At 40.8% G+C, this 20,589-nt stretch overlaps 2 protein-coding genes across 3 annotated transcripts in view; one reads left to right on the top strand and one right to left on the bottom strand.

Annotated features, from left to right (window-relative positions):
- CALCOCO2 (calcium binding and coiled-coil domain 2) overlaps window positions 1-8,860 on the bottom strand; it is a 29,689-nt gene extending 20,829 nt beyond the window's left edge. The window contains exon 1 of one of the 2 annotated variants that reach the window (XM_027873049.1): window positions 8,769-8,860. The gene's annotated coding sequence lies outside the window, so the exon portion shown is untranslated. Of the gene's footprint in view, window positions 1-8,755 lie in introns of both variants that reach the window. The other variant, XM_027873051.1, reaches the window with a different exon arrangement.
- TTLL6 (tubulin tyrosine ligase like 6) overlaps window positions 8,439-20,589 on the top strand; it is a 61,925-nt gene continuing 49,774 nt past the window's right edge. Inside the window, 2 exon segments of the mRNA XM_027872958.1 lie at window positions 8,439-8,523; window positions 8,575-8,871. Coding sequence (XP_027728759.1) covers window positions 8,439-8,523; window positions 8,575-8,871 — 382 coding nt within the window.

Below are 20,589 nucleotides of genomic sequence, written 5' to 3'. Positions count from 1 at the left end.
TCCTAACGGCATTCCAGATTCATTAAGCCCTTTCTTCAGTCCCACTAACAATCCAGGCAAGCATAAGGGGCTGCCCAGTTCTTTCCCTCACCTATTAAAGCATAAAAAGCCAGCAGGCAAGAAGCAACCTAGACGTTTAGTATCCGATAACCTGCCCCTCTGGTTATAATCTAAATGCCAGTCACTATAATTCATTCAGTATAATTTCAAAGGAAGGCAGTTAAGTAACTAGCTAGGAAATCTGGGCAATAAGAGCTTTGCTCCAAGCCCTGACTTTCAACTTGCTTGCTGGCCCTGAGGCAACGTACTTAAATAAGGTGGGGTGGGGACTTTGCCATCAGTAAAACAAGAACAGCACTGACATATTGGTAGAGTAGAGAAAGCAATACAGTACCACTAATAACACACAAGATGGGCTGGCTGGCTGCTTGAGTTGAGTGAGGTAAGGGTACAAGTTTGCACTCCACAATGATCCAGTAACTTTACAGGAAGAACTCAATTCTGCTCTAGTATCCACCTCTAAATATCATCAAACTCTCTTCCAAATGGGTGCCACATATTTACAGTAAGAGTTAAAAAACTGATTATACTCTCTGGCCCAATTATCCAAGTACCAAGATTATGTATCCTGAGCACGGTGGCAGTTAAGTGGTGGTGTTGAGGTCTAGGGACGCAGGTCCTGCCCGAATGAATTCCACCCAAGCCTTTCAGCCAAAGACAAGGTTTCTTAAAGACCTGCCATATTGACCAGACTGTTAAGGAATCTGAACATTTGTGACTGCTTGTACTGACATGAGGGCTAGATTGAATCTGAGCACCTTAATGTTGACAAGATGGATCTTATATACAGAAAGACTATGGGAGGGATCTGGGAGTGGCCAAGTAGTCTGGGGTGACTGAGAGAAGGGAGGGCTAGGTGCCCCAGAATACCAGGGACCTGGAACACCCGGCCAAGGTAGAACAGAATCTAGATAGGATTAAGGGTAGAAAGTGGAGGAAGGGCAGGGCGGCCTCAGAGAGGAAGTGAGGAGATAACAGACCATGAAGGTTGGGCTGGGTCAGAGGTAACAGAATTGGGAGATTGGAAGTAGCCACAAAAAGGCCAGTAGACAGGATTACTGGGATGATACCTCAGGCAAAAGCCAAAGACTAGACCATATGGGAAAAGGAAAAAACTCAAGGAGAATTGGGGGGAAAGGAGTGTTTCCCAGGGCCCATACCCTGTCATTTCCCCCTCTAACAAATGGGACCCAAATTCTTTTGGGATAAGGGATAAAGATCTCAGATTGGACCCATACCCCATCAGTGTAGTGGCTAAAGTGCTGGACTTGGAATAAAAAATACCCAAGTTCAAATCCTGCCTGGGACCCTCAGTAGCTGTGTAACCCTGGGCAAATCATTTAACCTCTCTCAGCCTCAAGTTTTCTCATCTGAAAAACAGGGATAACAGTACTGGCCTCAAAGAGTAGTTGTGAGGATCAAATGAGTTAATATATGTAAAGTACTTTTGCAAAACTTAAAACACTATAACCTAGCTATTGTTATGTTACTAAATGGTTTTTAAAACTACACAATATTGAGAACTGCTTTCTATGTAACAGCAAAAAAACTGGAAACAAGTACAATTAGAGAACAGCTGAAGAAACCGGTATACCAATGCAATTAAATACTTATGCTCTAAAATTTTTTAAAATGAATAAAAGAAATATGGGAAGGTTTATACAAAGAGGTACACAGGAGAAAAAGTCGAAACAGAAGACACTCATTCACAACAATAAAATGGTAGCAACAAAACTTTTAAAGAATCCCCATGAGAAAAGGGACAGAGCCACATAAGAGTATTATTTTGTCAGTTACACACACATATGCAACTGTCTAGAATTTACACTTTCATTGGGGTATTATTCTTAATTTTATTTGATTGTTGGTATAAGATTATTATTTATAATTAAAAGTAATTACTTAAAAAAACAAACAACCAATGTTTATCACTTTTGTATGATAGGACCTAAGCTAGCGAGGGCTTATGACTCAATACAAATCTTTCCTTATCATGGAAAAAAAAGCTCAAAAACCCATATCCTAATGAAAACAGATCACTTGGGTATTCTATGAAAAGAACAGCACTTAGGGAAAAAAAAAGAGAGACACAACAAAAAAAAATAGCCTAACAAGTCCCCTTTCTATTCATCTAAAAATCAATTGTCCTCTGAGAAAAGGCAAGAGCCCTAAAAACTTAACAGATTCCACAAGGCAGAAGTTTTACATTTCAGAGATTTCACTAAAGGACTCAGAGGACACCAAATGAGCTCCATGCATTGGAAATGAACTCAACCAACCGTGAAATGAAGTACAGGAATGTATCTTCCCAGCCGCCAGGTGGAGTGGTGGATAGAGCACTAGCCCTGGAGTCAAGAGGACCTCAGTTCAAATCTGGCCTCAGACACATAACACTTACTAGCTGTGTGACTCTGGGCAAGTAACTTAAGTCACTTAACCCCAACTGCCTCCCCAAATAGAAATGTATCTTACTTGCTAGACAAGCCAAGGAGCTGGAGGGTAAGGAAAAAGAAGCATGCAGAATAATGGTATGATGGAGACAGGCATGATGATAAACCAGTTGCTTATTTCATCCTACAGAATAAGACAGGGTCATTTTGTGTGCCTAGAACATAACGGTACCCAGCCAAGGCAGCTGAGAAGTACCCATTTTAATCTCTCTTCCTGGAAGAGTGAGATCTGCCAATTTTCAATAAAGGCAATGAAGATAGGGACAACTGGGATCAAACATTGGCTGTTGAAAATAATTTCTCCCCCAAAATGTGCTGGAAATAGAAGAGTAAACATAGAACAGAAAAAGGAGAAACACTGAGATTATTTGAGCATGAACTTCTTTTCTTTAAAAACCAGACTGTACCAACGAACAAAGATGGACAACTTACCACTACCAGTCTTAGAACTGATGCAGAAAGAAGGGAGAAACAGAGAAATAAAAGCTTACTAAGCTTTGGATTGGTGGGATGAATCAGCCAAGTAAGGTAATACCAGACCATATATTTCTAAATTCATTCTTTGAATAGCTAGGCTCCCAATTTCTAAGAAAGCTGGAGACAATTCCATCTACTAGGCTATCCAAAAATAATGCACTGTCCTTTTGAGAGTTCTATAAGAACAGAAAAAGGTATAAATAACTAGTCCTTCTGCATGACCCTACAAATTTAGGTGAAGCTCAGGTGATACAAAACTAGGAATCAACAAAAAAAGATGGAGGGGTCCCATGGAATTAACTTGTAAAACCTCCCTTGTACTGCTTCCAACTCTGCTTCAACAAAAAAGCAACCAAATTAATTGGAATTTTCTTAAGTTTTGTCCTCATGGATACTGAACTATCACCAAGGAATATGGTTAAAAATAGCAGTAGCATTGATGGGGATGGGATCTGAACCCCTAAAAGGAAAAGCCCTAGACTTTCTCATATGGCTGAATCTCTGGTATTAGCCTGAAGCTATAATACTTTCAACTGGCCTTTCATTATCATTGTCTCAATTATTATCATTATCTCCCAATTCTCCATTACCCTTAACCTAGCCTAGCCCTCCATTCTCTTACCTCCCTTCCCACCCTTAATCCTATCTAGGTTCCATTTTCCTTGGTCCCGTGGTCCTGGTCCCTGGACCACAGTCATCCCATTTTACTGGCTACTCCCATCCAGATCCTCCTCAGACCAATCACCCCAGACTACTTGGCCACTACTAAATCCCTCCCACAGTCTTTCTGTATATAAGGTCCATCTGGCCTCCATTAAGGGGCTCAGATTCTCAGGATCTGGTCCCCTTGAATTAACGATACAAATGCTTAGATTCCTCAAGAGTCTAATCCGCCAACAGCGGATTCTTTAAATCTCACCCCCCCCCAAAAGATGTTCTAATAAACCTTGTCTTTGGCTGTTGAATTCACTTGGGTAGGACCCACATGTCATCATTTTGGGGTTCCAGCACCCCTTAATTTCCAACCCTCAACAGTATTATTTGTCATTTTTTAAAATAAGGTGAAAACAGAAATGAAGAAAGCAGTATGTGCATACACATACACACACTCTCTCTCTCTCTCTGACTACAGTAATATAAATAAAGGCCAAACTAAGAGACGACAAAATTCTAATCAAATACAAATAATAAACATTAGTACTATACTGTCAAAGAGAAAGAACACATCTCCATGTTAACTGCTTTGAATTAAACGAATTAACTGCTTTTGGTAGTGTACTCTGTAGTGTTAGTAGGAAAGGGTTTTCTGTATCAGAACAAATTACATCAATAATTTTTTTAAATGGTTAGAAAGAAATTTCACATTACCGTTTCACCCAGTGGGTGGGGCTGTTTCAAGAGAAATAAAACTGCCATCAAGAAAAATGAAACTATTTGAAGCTCCTTTGGTTCAGTTCATAAAGTGAAACTAATGCTCAGGAAGTCAGAGAACAAATCAATCCTTAATTACCTGTACTAATTTGGGCCAGTAAATGAATAACTAAAACTCCCAAATGATATTTTTTAAAAGTCATTTCATCCAATAGTATCAGATTCTACCCAATGGTTTTTTTTGTCTGTTTGTGTTGTTGTTAAGGTAAATAGACATGTTAGCCTCACTTTTTCCTGACTGGGGGAATAAATATTGCAGAACAACACTGCAAAGATTGTTCCTCTGTACTCAGATGGTATGCCATGAAAACTATGGCTGTGTTTTGATGGATTCAGCTGTGGTCAAAAAGACTTGAGTATGATGTGCAAATAATAGGAAAATAGTCATGAGACAGGGAGAATAAGCAAAGAATCTCTACTGGGGCCCTCAAATTGGTGACCTAGCAAGACATTGCATAATACAACCAAAAATATCATGGCTTAGGACACAAATGGTGTATTTCATTACAATGTTTTGAATTAACAGCTTTTTTTTGCAGCAAGGAAATCTCAGAACTCCAAGAGATAATTCCCCATTTCCTTTTAATCAGGGATTTTTCCTTTAAAAGGCATGTGACTATTTTTCCTTTTAAATAGATTTTTTTTATCTATACCTTTTGTTTTTACATTGTCTAAGTTCCATTCCCCAGCCCCTTCTCCAGTTATCCCTTATAACAAATGTTTTGAAAAAACAGGAAGAGAAAAAAACAATAAAACCAACCAATTCATAGAAAAAAATCTGTGGTTATTTGCAATGTTTCACACCCCTAGAACTCCACTTCTGCAAAAGGTAGAGGTATCTTCTCATAATGTCTTCTCTGAAGCCAAGTTTGTTTCAAAAAATTTTTCTCTGACATTCAGTTTTGTGGCTATTCTTTTCATTTACAGTGTTCTAGACACTGTGTATATTGTTTTCAGGGTTCTGCTTACTTCACTTTACATTAGTTCATGTAAGTCTTTCCAGGCTTCTCTGTATCATACCTGTCATTCTCACAGCACAATAATATTCCATTACCATTCTGGGACATGTGATGCAAGTATCACACAATTTGTTTAGCCCTTCCCCAATCAATTGGTATCTTCTTTGTTTCCAGTTCTTTGCTACCATAAAAACCGATAAAACATAAGAGCCTTTCTTCCGTCATTGACCTCCCTGGGACACATGCCCAGCAGTGCAATATTTGGATCAAAAAAGGTTTTTTAATCACTTCATTTGCCTTCCAAAATGGTTGTACCAGTCCACAATTCCACTAACAATGCATTAGCTTCTCCTCAACCTTTCCAACACTGCCTATTTTAACATCTTTGTCAATGCGTATGAAGTAAAATCTGAGTTGTTTTGCTTTTTATTTCTCTTATTATTAGTGATGTGGAATACTCTTTTATATGGCTGTTAATAGTTCACAAGTCCTCTTTTGAGAAGTTATGGTTCATATCCTTTGACCACTTCTCTGATTAGGGAAGGGTTATAGCTTCTAACTCCAAAGTGGCCCAGGCAATGAGAGTACTTAATGTGAGTGAAACAGGAAGTTTGCTGCTTCAGGTCAAATGCATATCATGCTGTGTGGGGAAAGATTATTTCTAAATAGGCACAGTCCTCTAAGGGGAAGTCTGCTAAGTCAGCATGATGTCACGCTTTGCTGGAAATATCTGGAACTGAGCCTTCTCAAACTTCCCAAATGAGGTTTCATTGGTTGGTAAAGACCTCCATCAGTAGGTCTGGTCTGAGTTGCTTTTTAGTAGTGGGGATGGGTGGCGCTAATTCATTCTCCCACTTCCCTAAGTGATTATAGATTACTTACACATCAGGCATGGGTATTCTCTCTCCAGTCCACAATTCCAACTGCTGCTCAAGTAACCTTCCTTTTCTATTATTACACTTACAGTATTTCATACTTAGTCTATTCAAAAATTTTCAGTAATTCCTTACTGCCTATTGGGAAGCACTATGGCATGGTGAAGGGAATGCTGGACTCATGTTCTTTGATGATTATAGGCAAATTTAAACTGAGTTTCAGTTTCCTCATCTGTAAAATGGTGAGAACATTTGTACTATCTATCTCACAGAGTTGAGGAAAGAACTTTTTCTTGAAAATTTTAAAAGAGCTACATAAATTTGAGTTATCATTATGAAATGAGTTGCACAGAGGGAAAGCAGATGGATTTAGATTCAGAGTATTTACTTAACATGATGGAGCACCAGTTTATCTCTAAAATGAAGAGTGGTGAGACTTGATCTGAGGTCACTACCAGCTTTCCATTTGTAATGTAAGTATGTCCAGCCCTTGGTCCTAACTGAGCTTTATCCTTTAATGTATTCTTATGTCCTACCTGAACTGGGGTTAACTGTTCTGCTGTCTCTCCCATTTCCATAGCTTTATGCACATCATTTCCCATGCCTGAAATAACTCCATGCACCTCAAGTCTAATGAACTCCCTCTCCATGAAGACTTCCTGGAGCCTCCCAGGTCCCTCCCCAAATCATTCCTTCGCTTTTTTTATCTCACTCTTTTGCATCATTATTAGGTTATCTACTGCTAGGTGGAGCAGTAGGTAGAGAAATGTGCCTGGATCTTGGCATTCAAGTTCAAATCTGGCCGCAGACACTTAACTGTGTGACCTGGGCAAGTCACTTAATCTGTTTCAGTTTACTATTTCCACAATAGTAAAGTGGTGATAACAGCTCCTACCCTGGAAGATTTTTCTGAGGATCAAAGGAAATAATATTTGTAAAGCACTGAGCACAGTGCATGGCATACAGTAAGAAATGAGCTATTATTATTAGCTATTGCTTCAATTATTTATGTATTATTCCCTCTCTCCTTAAATCATAAGCTACTTAAGAAGTCTGGTCTGTAGACAACATTCAAATAAATGTATATTATTGTTGTTTGTCCTTCATTCTTGAAGAGGACCATGACATCAGGGAAGTGACATGCACATAAATTGGATTTAAATGAGGGAGGAATGTACAAAGTCTCCAGTCTCACTTTCTCCTCTGAAGCCATCGAGGTACAGTGACAAGATATAGACAACTGAAGATGGCTCAGGATGCAGTGGAGGACCTTGGCCTTTTTAAACTAAGGTCTTTTCGATCTCAGTTTGATTTATGCAAAATCCATTCAGTGATTAAGGCAGAATAAGAAATTGGTCAGATAATGGCCTCTTTACCTAGTCCAAAAAAAAAAAAAATCAATCTGGGAAAAGACCCTCAGGGTTTCTGACCAAAACAGAAAACAACTGCTATTTACATTCACTCTGAGCCAATCAGGGTCCACACAATGCCCAAGTAGGACTTGGCCTGGGACTTACTGTTGGTCATGAACTAAGAAGGGGAGTAGAGATAACTGGCCCAAAATGGAATTGGGCTTCCTATTCAACAGTTATCAAGGTCAGAATTAGTAGACAGAGGAGAATGACAATTCACTAGTAAGATATTAAATAGCGTGACTACAGCAAATAGTACACATCAGCAGAAGGTGAGCTGGGGACTTTCTTTTCTTTCTCCATATACCACTCAGCTCCTGCTCAGTATCCCCAGAAGGGTTCACAAATGAATACCTCTTCTGGAATCAGTGAACGGAAGTTGTGTGAGCTGAATCTGGACTCTGCCATTTACTACTGTCTTGACCTTGGGCAAGTCACTTCACCTCTGTATGCCTCAATTTCCCCATGTGTAAAATGAGGAGTTTGGACTATATGACACACAGAGTTTCATCCAGCTTTAAAAGCAAGGATTGTAGCTAGACTCAGACCCGATTGGGGGTAGCGGGAGGGGAGATTGCCTCCGAAATTAAATCATCGGGCATCGCTTGTGAAGGATGAGGGGCTTCAGCTCCCTCCCCCTTCTTTCCAAGGTTCCACCTCTTCTCAAAGAGAATCAAGACTAGAGCCAGACGCCAAGTAGCTAAGGGGGTTGGGGGTGGGGGAGGGGGCGATTGTCCAATCCTTAAGCAAGAGATCGTGACGTCACTACTCTCCATGCCTGCTGCGACGCCACGGCGTATACCCCAAGAGAACAGGGGAGCGTGTCCATATCGCCGCACCCCACCCCCACCCCCACCCCGTGCGCGCGCAGCCGCCAGAGCCTCGCTCTCCTCCCCATAAACCCCCTTAGAAATGAGAGGGGCGCTATGGAGGCCATCTCCCCCCGCTCCCGCCCCCTCTGACGCGACCCTAGAGGAAACTCAGCGAGCCACCGGCCCTCCCTTCCCGGCCACGCGTTTCCTTCGCCTTCACGGACACGAAGCGGGAAAGCCGCATTTCCCACTCCTCCCCACGCCATCAACCGTCTTCACCTTAGAGACTCACCCGCAGCAGCAACAGCCACCAGCAGCTGCGTCGCAACAGCAACAGGGACGGGGGCGGGGCCGGGCAAACGTCCCAGGGCGAACTTCTCTGGCCCACCCCCGCAGTACGTCACAACGTTAACGCCCCGCCCTCATCTTCGCGCGCGCAGGGTCTCCTGGGACTGGTAGTTCTGTCGGCCGGGAGGAGAAGGAGGGCCATGGAAGGAGTGCCAGGGGAGAGGAGGGGTGCCTCGCTTGCCTCCAGCTCCTGCAGCCTTGGGGGTTCGGCATCGTCGGCTCACCCCGAGGCACCTGGAATCCTCATTTTTCCCCTAGATGGTGCTATTAACTTAGTTTTCTCTTTCTGGACCACGGACTCCCATTGAAAGGTCATCTCGTCCATTATCTAGGCTCAGCTGAGCATTCTCCCTGGGATCATAGAATGACAGTGGTACACAGTGTTCCATCTCCCGCTTCTGCGCCTTTGCGTGGGGACTTCCCACCTTTGGAATGCCTTCCCTCCCCACCTCCTCAGCCTCTTGGACAGTCTTCTCCTTTCAAAGCACTAAGTAGGTGTCACCTCTCGCAGGGACTTTTTCTGATTCCCTCAGTTGTTACTGCTGCGTCTTTCTTGAAATTATTTCGTTAAATATGGCAGTGGACAGAGCATGCCAGGCCTTGAAACCAACAAGATCTAAGTCCCAGCGCTTAATGCCTGGCTCATTGGAAGTACTTAATAAATTCTCTGCCTCTCTGTCTTTGCCTTTGTATCTGTCTGTTTCTGTCCCTATGTTTCTCCTCCTTCCTCTGACACAAACTCTATGACCCTGGATAAGTCACTTAACTTCTCAGGCAACTCTCTAAGTTACCATCGTCCATTGATTGAAGGGAGTTTCCTTATCCTGGAGGTCTTTATTCAAGTGAATAGGATCGAGTCCTTATTCCTATCTTTATATTTACATGTTGCATCCTTGTAAGCTCCTTGAGGGCAGAGAACTGTTTGTTTTTGCCTTTGTATTTCCAGAGCTTAGCACAATACTTTGCGCGTAGTAGGCATCTGATAAATGCCTTGTTGAATTGAGCTGGAAAAGATCTCATTTAGTCCACCCCTTAATTAAAAAAAATATTGATGCCTTTTGTTTTACATCACAGTTATTCCCAGATATGCATACATCATACATACAACAGTCCCTTTAAATTGAACAAAAATAGGTAAGCAAAGACATAGTGACCATTTCTGACAATGTATATGCAACATTCTGCCATCAATCTCCTGCCCCTCTGCTGTGAGGAGAAAGGTATGTTTCATTACCTAATCTCTAGGATTCAGCACCCTCATTTTACCAAGAAGGAAATAACTTCAATAGATGAGAAAGAACCTCTACTAAATTAATTCTATCTTCCCCTTAAACAAAAAACCCCAAAACTCCCTGGGACATCAGTTTCAGTGTCACACACCTGTGCTGTCAGGCGTCGTCTTTGATTTTACACAATAGGACACCTGGAATCATAGAATCATCAAATGCCGTAGTTGGAAAGGATCTTGGAGACCATAAATCAATGCATAAATATTTATTAATCCCCTATCATGCATCAGGTACTGTGGATCATCCATTGAGGGGAAGTGACTTGGTCAAGGTCACATAATAGTGAAGTTAGTACTAGAATCTGGTTCTTCTGGCTTTGAGCCCAGGGCTCTTCCCACAGTACTAGGATTCCTTACATCTAGTTTGAATATTTCCTGAGGCAACATGAATTCATTTCCCTCTGATCTTGTTCTAAGTCCTGTCACTGGAATCATTCAGTTTTATTTGTTCCACCCCAATTCTTAGTAGGTTCACTACTTGCATAAGGTTTTCCACCTTAGTTCTAGGCTCTTTATACTCCTTCCATTTACTTCTGATTTCATTTTTTTATCTTTTTCTTCATTTCTTCCAGATACTCTTAGAGTCCTTGTGGCCAAGCCATTTTCCCAACTCCGCTCTGCTTGTACTGGTAGAGTTAATTTCTTCTTCTGGGTTTGTCTCTTTGTTGAGGATGGGATCCAGACCCCAAAAAGGAAAAACCCTGGGCTTTCCCACATGGCCAAATCTCTGGTGTTCCCCTGAGGCTATAATCCTATCAACTGGCCCTTCATTGTGGCTATGCCCAATCTCTATTACCCTTAACCTAGCCTGGCCCTTCATTGTCTTACCTCCCTATGGGCCCTGGCCACTTCCCACCCTTAATCCTAGCTAGACTCCATTCTCCCTTGGCCACATGGTCCATGTCCCTGGCATTCCATTACCTCACAGTACTGTCCCACCTCACCCCTAGACTACTTGGCCACTCCTAGATTTTTCCCACAGTCTTTCTGTATATGAAGTCCATCTTGTCTCCATTAAGGTGCTCAGATTCTTATAATCTAGCCAATAGCTCACTAATGTTCAGATTCCTTAAGAGTATGCCCAATATGACGGATATTTTAATAAACCTTGTCTTTTCCTGAAAGAAGGCTTGGGTCAAATTCTTTCAGGCAGGACCCACATGTGGTGATTTTGGGGTCCTGGTACCCCTAAATCCCTGAACCTCAACATCTTGACCCCATTATACTTCATTGTGTTTGGTACCTTTTATTTGTTCATGTCTCTAGCCTCAGTTCCTAGTTTGAGATTGTATGCCAGGGCCAATGTCCTCCCCTTTCCAAACACTTGGTGTTGTCATGCCTGGTTTCATCCTCATCTTGATTTCCTGGGTTCCTGATAGCTGGTTTCCACTTTTTCTGGTGTGTCTACACTCTTAGTGCTAGCAGGTTTCAGACCTCCCTGAATCATCCAGGGTCAGGGTGAGTTCTAAAGGTCTCCCTGAATTGTCCTCGTTGGGCCTCTCTGGAACACTAGCCATCTTTGGTCAGTCATCAGTGGACTTCCACACCCTGACCCTCCCAACCCCGAAGAATCCTAGTAAGGGGGCAACAAACTTCCACCACCCTGGGGATTCCCTTTCCGAATTCCACAGATGCCCTTGGAGCATCTCTGGTCAGAGGTTAGAAGGCTACTGTCCTGTTTACTTGTGTTTATACTGGCTTCCAGGGTCACAAAGAGATGGACACAACTGAACAACAAAACAGCCAATACTGTCTGCCATGGTGGAATCCTTATCCCTGTGCTCACAGGTTTCCAACTTTCTTTTTTGTATAGTCCTGGGCTGCATGATGTTTGTCATTGCTATATTTCTCTTTGGATTTCTTGATCATTATTCAATCTAGTTCTTTTTGTGGGAGTATATGTGAATGAATTGGCCTCCTCTACAACCTTTCCCTTCTCCATCTTAACAAGGAGTCTCTTTTCCTTTTGTTTCTCCCCTTCCTGAAGGGTAAAGCTAGTGCTGAGAACTCTTCACTTACTTGGGGAAAAATGCTATAATTCAGTTTCTACTCATTCTACATTTTTTTCCAGATCATAAAATGTCAGTTCTGTCCTCAGACCTTATTTTCCAACACCAAAATGTTTCCAAACTGTGTTTGGTTGAACTCTAGTGTTCTGCAGATATGACTATAGGTATTCCATGAGAAAATTTCAATGCCAGTGATATTTTTCCCTTTAAAATATAAAACAAGAAATTGTGTATATTGGTCTGAATCTAGTTGGTATAAAATTTGAGTACATCCTATATTATTTTTCAGTTTAAGAAATGTTAAATAAGGAACAAAAGCACTGTGCTGGGCATTGAGGATATAAACCTAAAATGTGACACTTTTGCTGTCCTCAAGGAGTTTACATTCTAGAATAAAATAGAACACAATATACAACATTCTACTCCCCTTAAGACAAGGGACTCCCTGAGAAAATATCTCAATTCATTCTACTCCCCTCAAGGACAGAGGGCCTTGTAACTCTGCCCTAGACATGGGAAAATGGAAGATAAATCCTACCAAACATTAGCATTCAGAACCACTCAGGACAGGGCTCCTAATGTTACTGTGAGGGCCACAGGAATTAAGGAGCAAGGGGTTCTGATATAGAGATGGCAGATCTAATTCATCAATGAGAGATCATCTCTTCAGGAAAAGCAACTGCAATTACCAAAGCCAAGTCCCAGCTTTATTAAACCATATATATTTTTGGTTGTAAGTCTGGATGTCCTCAAGGGAGAAGTCAGAGGAAAATAGGGCTATCTCAAAAAGCAGTGACATTAGATCTTAGCCAACATTGTTATTCTTTTCTCCGTCAGCCTTCTGGTGATTCAGAGGATTCCTGGGGGAATAGTCGTGTGTCTGTACATGTCTACATACATGCAGGTGTATATGCATACATGCACACAGTATATTTACATATACATACATATTCCATTAGAGTTGTCTCCCTGGGGCTGAGTTTTCACAATTCATTCCATGTTAGCCATTTGACTATGTGTACTAGTCACAGTGAAGGAGGGTGAAGATACTATACAGTATTTACTCTGTGGAAAGGCCCTTGCTGCATGCTAAAATGACTAGTTGGTCTCTGCATCACTACACTTGGGACAGACCTGCTTCAGGTTCAATTTAATAAGCATTTATTTAAGTATTTACCATGTGTAAGGCATTGTGCCAAGCCCTGGGGATGCAAAGACAAAAAGAGTCCCTGCCTTCAAGGGGCTTACACTGTACTGAGGGAGTACCACACATACACCCATAAGTATAACACACCCCCCCGTAAGTATAACACACACATACACACACACACACATATATACATATATGTGTGTGTGTGTGTGTGTGTGTGTGTGTTGTCAACCTTCAGAGTTCAGTCTAAGGAAGACAAACAGAATTAGGTTGTATCCATGTTTATTTCTCTCAAAGTGGGCAGCATGCACGCATCCATGCATGGGAACCAGTCTGGAACTGAGCTCCCTTTGGGTTTAGGGTACACAGTTTGTATACCCTTCCAACAGGGGCTGATGTCACTCCCTCACCCCAGCACAGAGATAATATCTCAATGCCAGACCACTCCCAGCCATAAGCTATCTAGAGAATCTGTCTCTATCCAAGTTTACGTAGAACACAATGGGCTTCCCTACCCTTAGATTAAATTACTTTGAACTTGGGTGGGGGCTGACCTGAATAAGGAGAATCAATGCAATCTCATTATCAGTAAGGTCCTTAGGAAGAAAAACTGAAATTAAAGTTAGGACATTGGAAGAAGTGGTCAGGGAGAAGCTCTGAACCTCTAAGACATTGTTTATTAATAATCATTTTTCACCCCCTGTCTGATTCTAATGAAAGCCATAGACTCCTCAATGAATCACTAACTGATATGGCCATCACTTCAAGGGTTTTGGGACGTATCATGGGTAACACTGTAAGGAGGGAAAAAAAGGGGAAAAATTGATTGGACGAATTGACAGTCCCCTTTGTGGACCTTACAGATAAAAGATGCAAAGGGAAAAAGCGAATGGTGAATAAAATTGTCCATTTCAGGCTCAGAAGTCTCATGTCATACAGCTGTCCAGTTCTCAGGATACCATCTGATGAAGTTCTCTGTCTGGGTGTGATTTAAGCAGTTTCCAGCTGACTGTCTTCTTAGACTCAGGTCACTTGTAGAGATGATCTTTCTTTGTTAACAATCTCCTACAAAATTGGTCTTAATACAATTTTAAATTACTTTGCCAATAACCAGGTCAAAACTTTTGTTAAAGTTAACTCAACCCTTATGTCTCTATTATTATAAGATAAAATTTGGAACCTTTTAAAACAGGGAACTTACATTTTTAGGTTGGCCAATTGTCATGTTAATATATCTAAGAAACTCAAATAAAATCAGAAAAATTAGAACTCAATTTTTATCCTTCTCATTATTCATTCCCCCATTAGGGGATGAGATTCCGATAAGGAATTAATAACAGAACACTTTTTATAAGAAGATGGACTCCAATATATAAATGAATTCATTTAGAAGTTGCCAGATTAACTACAATTGTAGCAAAAGATTCAGGGATGGTATACATAAATACATTGAGTAATCAATTTTAAAACATTGCATATCAAGTAAGTTATTTATAATAAAACATTTCCAACTTCTAGCCATGTCCAAATAAATAACCCCTAATTAAAGTGGATGTTTCTTTTGAGGCATTTATAAGGTAGACCACAAGCCATTCTTCTTCTAAGATAACTAATTGTAACAGAACTGAGACAGATATGATATCAACTAAATAACAGAATCATATCCTGGTTTCACAGGTCTTTGACCTAATCATCCCCATACATTATGAAGAATTAAAGGACTCTAACTTATACAGGTAACTAGTAACAGATGTCAAGGCTAAATACTTAATTAAGTTAGTTGTTTGGAATATAGTAAGGACTAAAATTCTAGGCCAAATAGCTCAAATTTTATACTTGCATCTTACAGTAACTCAGATGTTCTAGTATCAGTCTATTATTTAATAGATTTAATATCATGCTTATAAAACTTTGATTATAGAAATTTGCTATAAAAGAATAGAGACATAACTATACAGTAAGGGAATAATGCTTCCCTAACTTCGTGTCAATTCCAGGCAAAAGTTATGTAAATAGCCAATTGCATTGAGCCAAGTTTAAAGTCAACCAGGTGGGATATTTTCCATTCCGTGTGTCATCTTGAGGAAATTGAGTCAGGAGAATCCTACCTCATCTCATGTAAATAGTTGTTTTCCCAGCCTTTCCCATGAGAACACCCCCCCCCCCGCAGTTCATACATGTAAAACCCCATAGGGTTGCTGGCATCATGGATCATTGGCTCAGTAGCATGCCTTGATGATCATACCTGGAATCAGACTCTTTAGAATAACATCAGTTAACAGTCCCATAAGGTCTTGAATAGCAAGTTCCAATAATCAGAGTTTCAGATGGGTTCAGCCCTCAAGGATCACACATCTGACTATAATTCCACATGGTAAGAGATTCATCACAGAAAAATATTACTGCTCTCAGAATCCCTTTAAACAATGGGAACATCTTTAAGGCTAATCTTAAGTAGTTTGCATACATTTCTACATCTGTTCTAATTCCAGATTAAATAGCAAACATAAGTAAAATCAGATTTCCCATAAAGATAACACAAGAGAGTTCCTACATTACTACTCTTCACTAACATAAGTCTGTACTGAAATCCTATTCCTTAAAACAAAAACAAAAGAGGTTCCTGATTTTAACCTCAAAACTTAACAGATTTACCTCTTTGTTTCTCAAACTTGTTTACCCTTCTCTCATTATACTCTGAAAGAGTATATTCTGAAAGAATGATATACTTCAGGACTTGAATCTTATACATATGATAACTTCAAACACTAATTTTAACTCTTGCTTAGGCCATGGAATGACTATAAATTCAGATCAAAACAGCAAGATCCTTCCCACTTACAGCTCATTACAGTAATTCACATGCTTTAGTATTAATCACTAGCCTTACATCTCTGATGTTGCTTCCATCGAGCTGCTGACTCTGACTCTGTTTTTCTGAAAACATTGATTTAAGGCCGCTGGTCCAAGGATACAACAAACCTAGGAATGAAACTTGGAAATTCACAGTATGTTTAGACATAAATTGTTATCAATATCAAATTATCACAATAAATTAGCTTGCAAATGAAAATTTAGTAGGCCTCCTAAAAATTACCCAAAAGATTTTTTATAAAACATTTCTTCATAAAAGTATTTTCCTTTCTTAAAAACAGCTTAAAATTTATCCTGATGTTAAAAGTGAAAGACCAAGCAGTATAAGACATAGTACCTGCCCTCAAGGGGTAGAAATGAGTGGGTAGAACATGTAAGTCCATATGACCATATATACTCCTTGGTCTTTCCCATTGTATCTGACAAGGTACTCTGTATATTGTATGTGCTTAATAAGTATTGATTGGCTGATTAAATTTTTTCATGTATATGTTACATTGCCAAATCACTTGCCCAGGGTCACACAGCTAGTAAGTATCCGAGGCCAGATTTGAGCTCACGAAGATGAGTCTTCCTGACTTCAGGCCACCTGGCAGGCAGACTTGTGGTAGAGCTTGTGTTGGTCTGATCAACTACGATCCAACACACTGTATCTAGACCCCAACATAATGATGTCATCATGTTGGTCTTCTTTGAGCAGGAAGAACAACACCCAACCAGCAATGTTGCCAAACTAGATCTCCAGCTTCCTCAGAATACAGACTATGTCATCCTTATTATGGCAAAAAACACTCTAACTGTAGGGATCCAGTTTTTTGATCCTTTTAAAATCCCTTTCCTCCTTTCAACCCCTGGTAACCAGTATTGGGATCTGTATGCAGGCATGTGTTGGGGGAGGGAGGGTACACTTTCCATTTCTTCACTTATTACTAATTATTATAACTATATTGTGTATGCTGATTTAATTTTAAGTCTTACTGAGTTTGTCTTTGCAGGATTTCTCTACCTCCTCATCCTCTGAAACAGATATTAACTCATAAGCCAACAAATACATATGGATAGAAGTATTTTATATATAATAACTGCATTAAGAGTAACAATTAACACATAACACTTTAAGGTTTACCAAGTATTTTTCTTACAACAACCCTGTGAGCCAAATATTAAAGGCATTATTATCTCCATTTTACAGATGAGCAAACTAAGTATCAGAGAAATGAAATGACTTACTTAGAGCCTCACAGCTAAGAAATATTATAGTAGTGGCTCAAACATAGCTCCCCAGCTGGCCATTGTACCAGGTGCTGAGCGTCAGGGAGAAGCCAAAATATGACTTAGTCTCTGTCTGTGTGGATTTTACAATGAAAAGAGTGGGAGTTGGAAACAAGACCTTGGGAAAATCTGCCATCTGGGAAGACAGACCCTAATGGGCAAGCCATGAAACAGGGCCAGAAGATAGTGCCCCAGAGCAGCTGCCTGTACCACCCAGGCTTTATCTTTTAACACTCACAAAAGTTCACTTCAATGAATTAACACTTCTGCCCTTTAGCCCAGCCCAGCCCAGCCCAGCCCGGCAGCTCAGTGTACCCTTGGATTCTGGCCTAAGAATTTTTTTTAAAGACATTTTTATTGATATCTTTTATATGGCCTAAATTTCCCCCTGCATTCCACCGCCTCCTTCTCCCAGAAAGCTATTCCATCTAACAAAGAATACTCATTTCAAGAAAAAAAAAAAAAGGAAGATGATGGAGAAAAAAAAAATCAGCAAAATCAATTAGCTTAAGCACTTGAAATCTGAACTCTACTAGAACAGGTCAAGTTCACCCCTGAAACCTCCCTCTAATAACCTTAGGTCTGGGCATGCTACCATACCTCATGTGATAGGTTGTTTCTATTTATATTATATATGCTGGTTCAGAAGAAGGGCAGAGAGATCAATGGAAGATGAGTATTACCTATTTATTGCCATCACTTTTATCACCACGTTAGGGTCAAATGGGGTGGATTCTCATACAGCACAAGCAAAAGTCAATGGAACTATTGGTAGCCCTCGATTTATATAATTTATGTTTCTGATTGGTTGTATGCTAATCAAATTATATAATTGAGAACCTGGATATGTAAAGGGCCCCTGAAGTAAATCTTTGTAAGGCAACAAAAGAATCACTTTGTACTTTATAATTTTGGATTTTTTTTTAGGCAATTAGGGTTAAGTGGCCTGCCCAGGATCACACAACTAGGGTCAAGTGTTTGGTCTGAGGTCAGATTTGAACTTAGGTCCTCCTAACTCCAGGGCTGGTGCTCTATCCACTATGCCATCTACTTGCCTCACAAGTTTGAATTTTCAAATGTCATCAGTCTGTAATAGAAAAAATAGGACATCTGGAATCAGAGGACCTGTGTTCAAGCCCTGATCCCGCCGACCATCCATGAGACCTTGGACAAGTCTCTGATCCTCAGTTTCTTCCTTTGTAAAATGGACATAATAATACCCACAATGCCTATCTCATAGGGTTATCTTGGGGAAAGCACTTGGCCAAGTTTCAAAGGGCTCTATAAATGTGAGTTTTGTAGCTCAATTGGTAATCATAAAAGGCCTTTATCTTACAGGCTTAGAGAGCGCCCCAAGGCTAGAAAAATGAAGGGACTAATATATGGGTGGGGAACCTTCTGGCCTGGAGGCCTTCTAGGTCCTCAGGTGCTGCCTTTTGACTGAGTCCAAGTTTTACAAAACAAATCATTTTATTAAGAGAATTTTTTCTGTGAAGTTTGGATTCAGCCAAAGGGCTGCACTTAAGGACCTAGAAGGTCACATAGCAACTAGTGTTTAGAGGACAGATTGTTGCCTGGGGCTTCCAGACTCCAGGAAGTCCAGGGCTGTTTCTATTCTTATATCATACTTCCTCTCTATTAATATCGCATTTTCTTGAGATAGGGCACACCTACACTGTAAAATAAGAGCAAGCTATTACCATACAATATATCTATCTTATTATACACTGCCTACTCTTAGCTAACATTTACATAAGGTTTGCAGAGTACTTTTGGTATACAGAGTCCTGGTGTATCTTGGGGCCTTTTTTCACCAAAGGTCTTAGTGCATTTGGAAACTATGAAAGCTGTAAAACTTAACACCGGCCTAAGACTTTTAGGACACCCTGTATTATCTCACTTGGTCCTTGTAACAGCCCTGTGAGGTAACGTGCTATTGTTACCCCTATTTTACAGATGAGGAAACTGAGGCTGGGGAAGTGAAATGATTTGCCCAAGGTCACAGAGCTAACAAGTGTCTAAGGCAGGATTCAAACTCAAGTTCAATAAACTTTATCCAGGTCCAACACTGAATCCACTGTGCCACCTAGCAGATGACATGTATTATTATTATAATCTTACAGTTTATAAAGCAAGCTTCTCACAATACTAGGGGGGAGGCTGGGATGGCATCATGGTAGAACCTTGGACTTGAGTTTCAAATGCCAGCTGTGTGAGGAAGTGCTGGTATTCTGAGAATAATTATATTTTGTATAGCCTGCATCTCAGACAGGGGTTCTTTATATAATGGTCCATTACAGCTGTTACAAATGGTCATGACTGCTAGTGAATGGCAGGGCCGATGCTAGAACCTGGGTCTTCTGATTTAAATCCGGAGGAGGAAAACAGCATGATGATATGAAAAGAACACTGGGTTTTATGTCAGCAGACCTGGCTTTGCTATTGACTGCCTGTGTGAACTTGAGGCAAATCCTTTCCCTTTCCCTGGTTCTCAGGTTCCTCATCTGTAAAATAAGGGGCTTGGACTGCATTGCCTCTAAGACCGCCTTCAGAAAGCCAAATGTTCTTTCCTGTACTCTAGAACCTCTCCGATTGAAGCTTCTGAAGGACTTCCTTGTTCTATGGGGCTGGGTAGTTATACAGAGACAGTATCACTTCCCCTGTATTATTAAAAAGCAAAGCACCTCCCCCAAATTCCACCCCTTACTACCCCCTTACCCCCAAACCCCCCTTCAATCCCCCCCCAAAAACAAAGCGCTCCCCATCAATTCTGCTCCTTGGTCCTTGGATAGAGGGCAATTATGAGATTGGCCACTGGCAACAATGTAGAATGGCCTTACGCATTCCAAATCACAAAGGGCTACAATGCATCTACCTACATCACTGATCATACCTATACCAGAATGACTATTGGAGAAGGTGCCCACCTTGCCACTAGAAATCAATAAACTACCTGCTGCTGGTGCCTGAAGCTGTTCACCCCCCAGACAAGGTTGGATATAGCCATAACTACCCGTATGATGACCTTGCTCAGTTCCTTGTAGGTCCACTTTAAGCCTCCAGATGTCATTCACCTTCCTTAGCAACCATGCAGAGTCTCTGTACAGTCTGAACAACTCCTTTGAAGTCCATGACTTCTGTCAAGGTGGGCCAGGTACAGGGGGCTTCTCCT

The sequence above is a fragment of the Vombatus ursinus genome, unplaced genomic scaffold, assembly GCF_900497805.2.
Source record: "Vombatus ursinus unplaced genomic scaffold, bare-nosed wombat genome assembly UNPS02014801.1, whole genome shotgun sequence".
Lineage (NCBI taxonomy): Eukaryota > Metazoa > Chordata > Mammalia > Diprotodontia > Vombatidae > Vombatus > Vombatus ursinus.
This window is presented reverse-complemented; position numbering and strand designations above follow the sequence as displayed.